The 10,673-nt window shown below is 43.5% G+C and overlaps 1 protein-coding gene across 1 annotated transcript; it reads right to left on the bottom strand.

Moving 5' to 3' along the window:
• Positions 1 to 557: 557 nt before the first annotated feature.
• On the bottom strand, positions 558 to 1,520 carry LOC138528178 (olfactory receptor 56A4-like). Its single transcript, XM_069639631.1, has one exon. It carries the CDS (start codon positions 1,518 to 1,520, stop codon positions 558 to 560), a length of 963 nt encoding a protein of 320 aa, XP_069495732.1.
• Between the last annotated feature and the right edge of the window lie 9,153 nt (positions 1,521 to 10,673).

Below are 10,673 nucleotides of genomic sequence, written 5' to 3'. Positions count from 1 at the left end.
TCTGGCTTTGCATGAGATACATCTGGTGCATTGAAGGCATTGCAGCCACAGTAACATATAGCTATTGCTTCATTAAAGTGCTGGTTCTCAAATCGCTGCACTCTCCTTTTTAGATGGATACAGCAAATAGCTTGCTGTAAAAAAAATCAGAACTCATAACCATCACCATTATTTTGATTCAGCTACAGCCTTAGCTGTTGAGTGGAATTGTTATACTTGATGATGTAGAGCTGTGTCTTAGTCTTAACTTGCTCCTTGTGGTCCTTCCGTCTTCCTTGGCTGGGCTCCTTATTTCTCAGGTTGCTTTTGGTACTCCTGTTTCCTTTCTTGAGGAAGAAGGAGGGGGGTGAGAAGGAGGAAGATCAGCATTTACTCTGTAGGATGCAGAGGATTCTACCATGATTCATGAAAAAGGGGAACTTTATGCTGCTTGTTGTTGCCGTTCCATGGGCACACGTCACTGAGCATCATCACTCTTCCAAATCAGCAGTGGAGGTTGAGGCATTGGAGTAGCCTCAAGAGGAGGAGTGGAGTAGAGGCAGGGCATTTGAGGATGTTCACTTGCATTTTAGAAATGATTGGCTGTCTCTTAGAATTTGGATTATTCCCTGTCTGATCCCTTTGGTCCTCAGACCATAAACCATCGGATTCAGGGCTGGAGGGACCAGAAGATGAAGAACGTTTAGAATAATTGGTATTTCAGCTGGGATTAATTTCTCCATCTTGTTTGTAAAAATCAAAACCAAAAGAATACTGTAAAAAAATGAAATTAATATTAAGTGGGAGGAGCATGTGCTGAAGGCCTTGGCCGCAGCCCCTTCTGTTTTAAGCTTGGTTACCGCTCGAATGATCATACAATAAGAAAGACAAATGAAGATGAGGTCCCCCCCCAAGAGACCAAAGGCAATGATCAGCTGGTAGATTGCATTCAATGATCTATCATCACAAGCAAGGGATGTCACTGACAGATTGGAGCAGATGCAATTTTCAATAACATTTCCTGAGCAGTAGTGAAGCCTGGCAGCTAACAACGGCAGTGGCAATAGCAACAAGACATTTCTGACCAGGATGAACACAAGGGATTTTCTAACAAAGCTACCAGTGATGACAGACGAATACCTCAGGGGGTTGCAAATGGCAGAATAGCGGTCATACGCCATGAAAAGGAATGTTGCAGATTCCATCGCCAGAAAAGAGTTCATGATGTACATCTGAGTGAAGCATCCTGGCAGGTCGATGACATTCAGGTTGAAGCAGAGAATGCCCAATATTTTGGGAGTGGTGGTTGAGCACAGAATTAGATCTAAGGACGAGAGGATGCCAAGGAAATAGTACATCGGCTCATGGAGCTGCTGCTCCCTTCCTATGACGGACAGGATGGTGATATTGGCAGAAAATGCGATGACTAAAAGAAGACCCAGAGGGGCAGCAAGCCAATGCTGCCAGCTCTGGAAAGCTGGGAGGCAGATCAGCACAAAGTTTGGAATTTGATTGGATGAGGTGGTGTTGAGAAAAAACATGGTCGGATTATGAGCGTGTCAGCATCTTTAGAAAGAGTCAGAAAAAAATGATCAATACATGTCCCTTTTATATGCAACCTTTTTTCAAATCCAATTTGACTTCACATTTGTGTCACTTAGATTAAATCAACAGGAGAGTACAGCGTTTTAAAGTAAACCATCAAAAATTAAGATCAGCTGCACCTGACATTGGTTTTGAATATTTTCCAGTGTTATTTATAGACATTGAATCAACATACAATTGTACACGTTTACAAATATTTTAAAGTGTGCTGTGCAAAACATGTTAGTATGAATTTGAAATATGCAAACTGAATGCATTCAATACCACCTGAGCCTATTCTGAGTGGCTCAAAGTACATGCTAGAGTAAGAGAGAGATTGAGTCAAAGCTACCCTAACCAAAGGCGTGACATAGGGTCACAGAATTGCAGTGGAGCTAGGTAGCTACTAGCTCAAAAGACAAAACACCTTAAAATACAAGAATATCCAAAAGAGGCTTTAATTTACCTCGTCTTCATGAGTTTGAAACCACTTAGGCACCACAACAACAACTAGGCCAGCACTTCACCGATAAGTAATCAGAGCAGTATGGTCATCACATGAAGCACTACTTCTGCACTTTTGACTCAGATTAAACCATCACGACAGTTTCACCGTGTCAACCACTTGCTATTTTTTGACCAGCCCTCCATCGGTTTTGTCATGCACTCAGGCCACCATCCACTTCTCTGATTTATTTCTTCTTGTTACTTAGCTCCAGGCTTCTGACTTTCGCAGATAGCTCCGCAGTCACAATCATTTACTGTTCAACCAAGATCTCAACCCAGGCGTCTACTTACCTGAACATGGTAAGTCCACCCTTTTGCAGCTTTTAAATAACCAGACACCACCTCTGCTTTACTAACCTAGTCCCCTGTCATCTATAGGTGGACGTACTTTCCTCCTAACATCGACACGACCACAACAAACTGTCCTGAAGACCGTTCAGTACCACTCAGCAGCGCTGTCTCATTCTATACAGCCACTGCCATCTGCCATCAATACACCGAACCAGAAACACCAATTTGTGTGTCGACAATGTTAACGTATTGCCATCTAAAGCAATACATGAAATAATTTGTCACTCTGCCTACTAACTCACAAATATGCAGATCATAATGTGTTCAGTAATGCATATCTTCAGCGCTACGGCGCATTTTGTAAACATGTCTTGTTTTTTGTTAGTGTAAATTAAAGCCTCTTTTGGATATTCTTGTATCTTAAGGTGTTTTGTCTTTTGAGCTAGTAGCTACCTAGCTCCGCTGCAATTCTGTGACCCTATGTCACGCCTTTGGTTAGGGTAGCTTTGACTCAATCTCTCTCTATTACTGTACCTCCTACCCTCTTGAGTCAAGCCCCCTTCAAAAAAGAGGGTTCCGCCCACTTATTTCTCATCAAAGTACATGCTTACAGGGTCTTGCAGTGTGTCATTTGGTTCATGTGGCACCCCTATATGCCATACCCAATATTTAGGACACACCCCTTTTTGCACCCGATCCTCGATTTCACATCACACTTGAGGCACTGATTACAGCCAGCACTCATCGAATCTCAGAGGCTACCTCTACAAGCACATTACATCGTCCAAGCCGGTTGCTTCATCAACAAGGCTCTCTCCTACCTGATAACTTAAGTTGCCATCTCTGGCGGTCAGCACATCACTATAAGTATGGAACTGGGCATACTAGAGAAGGGGGAATGGTAAAAAGAACTAGGAAACAAGCCTTCCTATCCTACTTCCCCAAAGTGTGACATCCTGATAAACAGAAAATTATCAAGCATGACCCAACACTCACAAAATAAGTTAGGAACCTCCACTTCAAGGCGCACATTTTGTTATCACCCCATAAAATACCCCCTACATGTACCCACCAGTCTCAATATACATCCTGATGGCGTCTCTTCTTAGTCCATTACCCTGTGCCACAACCCCAAAACCCAACACTATTTTTCAGCACTTTTAAATGTTACTATTGAACTGTTAATGGTAACCATTCAGTGATGCTCTTAATAGTATGCCAATAACACATGCTATGTTTTAAGGACTGCCCCATGATCTTATATATACCTGTAAACCCCACCGATGTATAGAGCAGAACTGCTTCGAAATGCTGGGTTCACATGAAATGATTACCTAAAATAAAATATGTAAGTAAAATATTGTTCAACAGATGTAGAAAGAGGAATTAATCAATGCATGGGAGCAGCATTTCAACAGGGAAGACACAGATAACCAGTCAGAGCTGATGATGTTACAGTCTTAATGGGGATTAACAAGGGGGGTCCGTGTCAGAGGTTTCTGCTGGTACTCTTGTTTAGAGGAGAATTGCCTAGCATTTCGGTGCTGGACTGCCCCAGGGCAGGACAAAGATTGATATGTTTGGGATATTTCTTCTCTGTGAAAGATAGTGAGCTAAAGACTCTGGGTAAGTCTCTCGTAACCAGGACTAATGTCTGGCAGAGGGACTCCCAGGACCCCCCTTGTTAATTTGCATATTTAAGTAACTTTGGGTCTCACCCTAAGTTAATAGGGGAATCCAGACGTGGACCCCTTGCTCACTATTCTTAGAGAGGCACATATCCACCCTACTGATGAGGTCCAACCAGACTGAAACACGTGTCTGGGGTTTCTGTTGATACTCTTGTTCGGAGGAGAATTGCCTAGCATTTCAGTGCTGGACTGCCCCAGGGCAGGACAAAGATTGATATGTCTGGGATATTTCTTCTCTGTGAAAGATAGTGAGCTAAAGACTCTGGGTAAGTCTCTCATAACCAGGACTAATGTCTGGCAGAGGAACTCCCAGGCCCCCCCTTGTTAATTTGCATATTTAAGTAACTTTGGGTCTCACCCTAAGTCGCTAGGGGAATCCAGACGTGGACCCCTTGCTCACTATTCTTAGAGAGGCACAGATCCACCCTACTGATGAGGTCCAACCAGACCGAAACACGTGTCTGGGGTTTCTGTTGGTACTCTTGTTCAGAGGAGAATTGCCTAGCATTTTGGTGCTGGACTGCCCCAGGGCAGGACAAAGATTGATATGTTTGGGATAATTCTTCTCTGTGAAAGATAGTGAGCTAAAGACTCTGGGTAAGTCTCTCGTAACCAGGACTAATGTCTGGCAGAGGGACTCCCAGGACCCCCCTTGATAATTTACAGTCTTAATGGGGGGCAAGGGGTGTAGAATGTATCTTTGAGTAAATGCTCATTGATTTTAAAAGGGTTCACCACAAAGCCTACTTGCTTCTTGATGCTAGCAACAGCAGCATCTGGGTATTTTTTGTTTAAGCTAGAAGTCCCCCAGGAACAAGCCCCAGCCAACATCCTTACGCCAGCTTTAGAAACACTGATCACAACAAAAGATAAGGTAATTTTGTTAGGTGCAGATGATGAAGGAGACCAATGTCGTACAGTTCTGTGCATTGACCTGTCATTGACAATAAAATATTTTTAAATGTATATAGCTTGTCAGATCACAGTTCAGCACAGAGAGGTACCCCCAAACTACACTCATTGCCAAGTCAGTGCCATCAAACTTACAGGAGGACATGTCCAAGGTACTCAGTAATGTATGGACTAGTAACTCCCAAGATGTAGGATTATTTCAGAGCATGGGGGCTGGTTGAATAAAACTAAAGCAAGGTTCAGTGTTATCTAGAGTATGTCAGTACCCCTTGTCATGAGAGATGGGAATACATAACATCATTGTAGCATTATGACAGCAAGGTTTAATTCAGATTTCAGAATCCTCAAGCAACACAGCTATATACACAGTGAAAAAAGCGAAGGGGGCCGGCCGGAGGATGATGCAGGATCTCCGCCCGCTGAATAATATAGTAGAAGTAGAATTACCTGCGGTACTTAACCTGCAACTATTCATAGCAATATCCCCCTGAGGAGACACATTTTATGGTAATTGATCTCAAAAATATATTCTTCTCCATTCCATTCAGACTCCAAATATCTCACAGCGTTTACTTACCACGATCAGAGATTTAAACACACAGGATGACCTCAAGGGTACTGTCAGTCCCAAATATTTTCAACAGGGTACACATGAATGTAGGCAATGTTCAAGTACAGAACACAATCATTCAGTATGCAGATGATCTGCTAGTCTGTAGATTCACAGAAGAGCAGTGTAGGAGTGATTTGGGGACACTTTCAAAACTATTTGCAGAAAAAGGATACAAAGTAGATAAGGACAAGATGCAATATTGTCAGAAGGAGGTAGTGTACCTAGGACAAAGAATATCATCAGCAGGAAGGAGAGTTATACTTGAAAGAAACACACTGTAGCCAACCTCAGAAAAGAAATGCAGCAATTTTTAGGATTATGCAATTTTTGCAGGTTGTGGATCTTTAATTACTCCAGCTACACCAAGCCCTTTTTGCAAGGACTAAAAGAAGCACAGAAATTGAAGGGAATGATTACCTAGACAGGAGAACTGATCACATGATTTCAGGAGCTAAATAATGCGGTCAGCCAGGCACCAGTGTGAGCAACACCAGATTAAGCTAAACCATTTTCTTCTATTCTCACATTCTAATGGTCAGGTCATGACGGCCGGTCTCACACACCACACATCCATGGGCCACAAGCCCCTATCTTAATACAGCAGGCTTTTAGATGCAGTAATGCAGTGGCACTTCCCCTGTGAGCATGCTCTAGCAGCAGCAGAATTTGCAATGCAGAAATTCTTGACAATCCCAATGGGTTGCTCCGTGACATTATATGTGGAACATGCAGTGTTTGCCATTCTAGAGAGGTCCAAATCAACCCTTACTCCACAGAGAGCATTGGTGTATGAGGTTACATTGTCCAATAGTTCCATTCACATTGTCAGGTGCTGCACAGTAAACCCTGCAACCTTCCTTTCAGTACCTATACAGCCAAGTGCGAAGGTTCATGACTGTGTAACATATGTAGTTTTTGAAGATGACTGACGCGATGCAAGGAAGGACACGTTGGAAGAGGGGGAGGTACTTACAATTGATGGGCCATTAGCAGAGAGGCACACTGGTGTAGCAGTAGTGAGATAAGTAGACAAAGAGTGTGAGGCTGTGAAGTGTTGGAGATGTCAAAAGGCACTTCTGCTACCATCTAGTCTGATTCAACATATGTCACATCACTTGTACATTCAGGGTTATCCAGATGGCATAGAAGGGGTTTCTGGAAATTTGACAGGCCCCCGTTCAGCACGCAGAATTGTTAGGGAGACTGACTGAGGTGTTAACGCACCCATCACTGTGGTCAAATGTGCCACCTACACTAATAACAGAGATGTAGTGGGTCATGGTAATGATGCTGCAGACAAGGCAGCAAAACAAGCAGCATATTAGAAAGAACATGATTACAAAACATACCCTGAAGTAGCATTTCAGCAAATACAGGTTTCAGGGGCTAAAAATGCAGTTCCTCTCCCTTAAATTATTCATTTACAGGGACACACACCTCAACAGAGGAAGGATTTGTGGGTCAAAAGAGGTTGTTCCCTTTCACCAATGGAATTGATTTGATACAAAACATTACAGGTAAAGTAGTAATGCCTCAGGGATTGTTCATAGTGATCTTGAGCAACTGCATTATCTGACTCAATCTCCAAGAACATGTGGACACGTTTCTTTCAGAATGTACCACTTGCCATCTTTATAGCACAGGTAACACCCTGAGGACGCTATGAGGAACATTCCCATGTCCTATTGGTCACTTCCTGGGAGCTCCATATCGACTATGTCAACATGGTTAGCAGGTGAAGTAACTACCATAATCCAATTGTTGTTGTTTGCCCACTCTTCCATTGGCTTGAAGCAGGACCCTGTGGCCATCCTGATGACAAATCAGCATCTGCATTTCTAGTATGCAAGATATTTCTTCAGTGGGGAATATGTGATGTCCTGAAATCTGACAATGGGGCACACTTTGTCAATGAATTATTTAAAGAAATAACGACCCTATTGGGGATTAAGCACAAATTATGCCCAATTTACCACCCCAAGCCAACAGGACAGTAGAGGTTTTAAATGGGTTGCCAAAGCAAAAATGTTCTAAGTTGTGCCATATAATACGAAGTAACTGGCTGCACTGTCTCCATTTGGCTCTATTTAACCTCGGGAACCAGGCACGAAAAGGCCACCACTTGTTCCTGCAAGAAATAGTGACAGGGAGATAGCTTTACAGACCACTCACACCTGCACGCACTGCATCAGAGGCACACAGGGCAGCATATACTTTGGGGAGTAGGTTCAGGGCTACCTTAGGGATTTAACCACATTTATAAAGATTATATATCAGCAGCTTGCACCAAGAAAAGAACAGCCAGCTACACCCGACCTGGTGGACCCAATTTCTTTGCCACAGCCACAACTATTTTCTGGAGGCCTGGTCTTCAAAAGATCATTTTTTACAAATGTTTAATGAGAGGGGGTACCAAGGACCATACAAGATTTTTTTATATGACTCCACATGCAGTAAAGATGGAAGAACTGAACTGCTGGGTACACCGCTATGACATACGCAAAGAAACCAGCACAGACCCACTGCCCAGGGAAATTCAAGAAGATCAACTTTTAAAGATGAGTTTAGTTTGTTGTTCATTGACAGTTTATAGGCAATATGTCCTTGTGTCAGGGATGGCACTCTATTAAGAGTGGCACAGGACACCCAGGAAAGGTTTGGGTGGTTGTGCCAAAGTAAAGTGGACAGATAAGTACACACACAGCTGAAAGGAAAGAGAACGAAGAGTAGGCAAGAGTAGCAAGGAAAAAGGTACAGAATGAATTCCCTCTGTATGCAGATATAGGAAAAGAGTATTCCACGAACCTTAGGAAAACTCTAGCCTTCTGCACAGTTTGCTATAACAGAGGCCCTCGCTGTTTGCTCATAGCTTGGAACAACAGCTAAGGGTGTCTGTAATGCAGAAACGAGACAAGGGAAGGGGCAGAGGTTGCCTGACGGAAACCAACGGACAAGCTCTGTACAAGGGGTCTACAAACAGTACAAGAGAAGACACTGACAGATAAATCCAGGGAAATAGGGAAGTCGATAAGCAAACTAGCAGAAGGAAATTAAAGGAAAGCAGTATAACTGAATTGGACAGGGATAAAGAACTGAGGGTTAAACATGAGAAAGAAAGCAAGGGAGCAGCAGTCAGGAAACAGGGGGCTGCAATAACTGAATGCAGGTAAACTGTTGTGAATAGCTGAGGGCTGTAGGGTACAAGGTAGAGAGCTCAGAGGAGCAGGACAGCAAGGAGCAGGCCCAGGCAAGATGCCCAGAGTAGCAGGGCTGAGGTGGGGAGCCCAAAAGGCCCAGGGCGGAAGGTAGAAGGCAGGAGAGCGTGATCGGCTGCAAGGCTGGAGCCCGCCAGGACACTGGAACAAAAGCAGATGTAAGCAGGGAACAGCATACAAAGTTTGTGGCTCGAAGCAAAAAAGAGCAGGAAGGACTCACAATGCAAGAGACTGAGTTCCTGCAGGCAGCAGCTTTTATACCGCCCAGCCCAGCACAGAGGCAGGCTAATTGGTTGCACCTGGCTCAGCACACCTGCAGACAATCGGCCACCTCCCTCTCTGTTCCTGAGCTGGTGGAAGCAGAGCAAATCCCTAGGGCTTCTGGGGATTGTAGTTTTGATGAATAAAAATAGGAATAGCCAGGAATAGATGGTTATAGCCAAGTGCATTCTGGTAAGTGTAGTTTTTTGGGAAAAATAAAAAAGCACCAAAGTCTCGCAAATGGGAAATAAGGTCCAAATAGTGAATAGCGGTTGATCCAAGAGTTTTCTGTAGATAAATGAATAACAATTTGTCCATATTGATCGCCAATGTATGCGCCCATGGCGCAGGCATGACACCTTGTGGGCACAAAGACATTAACAGGTTCTTCACAGCCTCTCAAATCAAGATGGTGTCTCAAGAATATTTTGCTATCTGTAGGACGCTTCTGTCTTTGTCTTCTTTTTTCCTTGTTTATAGCAAAATGCATGTTGTTAGGACATATAAAAGGGGGTATAATAATACTGTCTCCAAGGTAGTAAAAACCCTGGGCATGTGTCTCGACTCAGCTCTCATACAAACCAGATAAGTCGACGCTACAGCATCCGCTGCAGCCTTCACCTCCAATCTCATTGATGCCTGCAGACCTTTCTTGTCCTCTGACATTTGTATCATACCAACTAGAGCCCTTACCTTATACAGACTAGACTATTGTAACACACTGTACGCAGGCACTAACAGCCACAACCTGAAAAAACTTCAGGTGATTCAAAACAACACCCAAAGAGCAGCCCTCAACAAAACTAAAACAATCACATTATCACTGCGAGACGGAAATCCCATTGGCTGCTAGTGCACAAAAGAATCCTATTCAAAACCCTTGCCTTGACGCACACGTGCCTATGCAACTCAGCTTCCAAGTATCTATCCATCAAATTCCATGGAAAACAATCCAAGGCATGCATGCTCCTCCCCAAGCATGTACTCACAATACCTAGATAGATATAAATTAGAGAAAGCAGGGGTTAGCAGCTTCCCAGTGGTACCTCAGTCTATAAAAGCTGAACCCACTTCTGGACCTTCCTCAAAAATCTGAAAACCTGGTTTTTCACACACGAGCACTGAAACTCTTCCTCTCTTTCAACCTGACAGAAAATCACCCACTCTACCTAACGGTATGTCCTTCCCACCATCTTTGTGCCGCTCAACTGCCTGTTCTCTTACAATTGTGCGAACCTATTGTTACCATAATGTATTTGCCTGTAACCTAACTAACTACTGTGAATACCCTGCTGTACATTGTTAATTGTACAAACGTACTGCTGTTATGGTATCACTACATATTATCCTCACCAAAAATATTGCCGTATATATGGTCGTTTGGAACGGCCATGAGCGATATTTTGGGGAGGATAGTTTTGGGGATTTGTGGGAGCAGGGGTTGCGGGGGTGTCCCCTGCTCCTTTAAAAATAATGCAGGGGTTGCGGGAGTGTCCCTTCAGGTTCCATGCCTTAATATTGCTGCAAAGAATATGGCAATATTTTTGGATGGCAATATTTTTGCGGGGATCTTAACACAATGGATCCGCTGTTATTATGTATCTGTCTTTGACCTAACCA

The sequence above is a fragment of the Ambystoma mexicanum genome, chromosome 7q (genome assembly GCF_040938575.1).
Source record: "Ambystoma mexicanum isolate Mex_15411 chromosome 7q, UKY_AmexF1_1, whole genome shotgun sequence".
Taxonomy (NCBI): domain Eukaryota; kingdom Metazoa; phylum Chordata; class Amphibia; order Caudata; family Ambystomatidae; genus Ambystoma; species Ambystoma mexicanum.
This window is presented reverse-complemented; position numbering and strand designations above follow the sequence as displayed.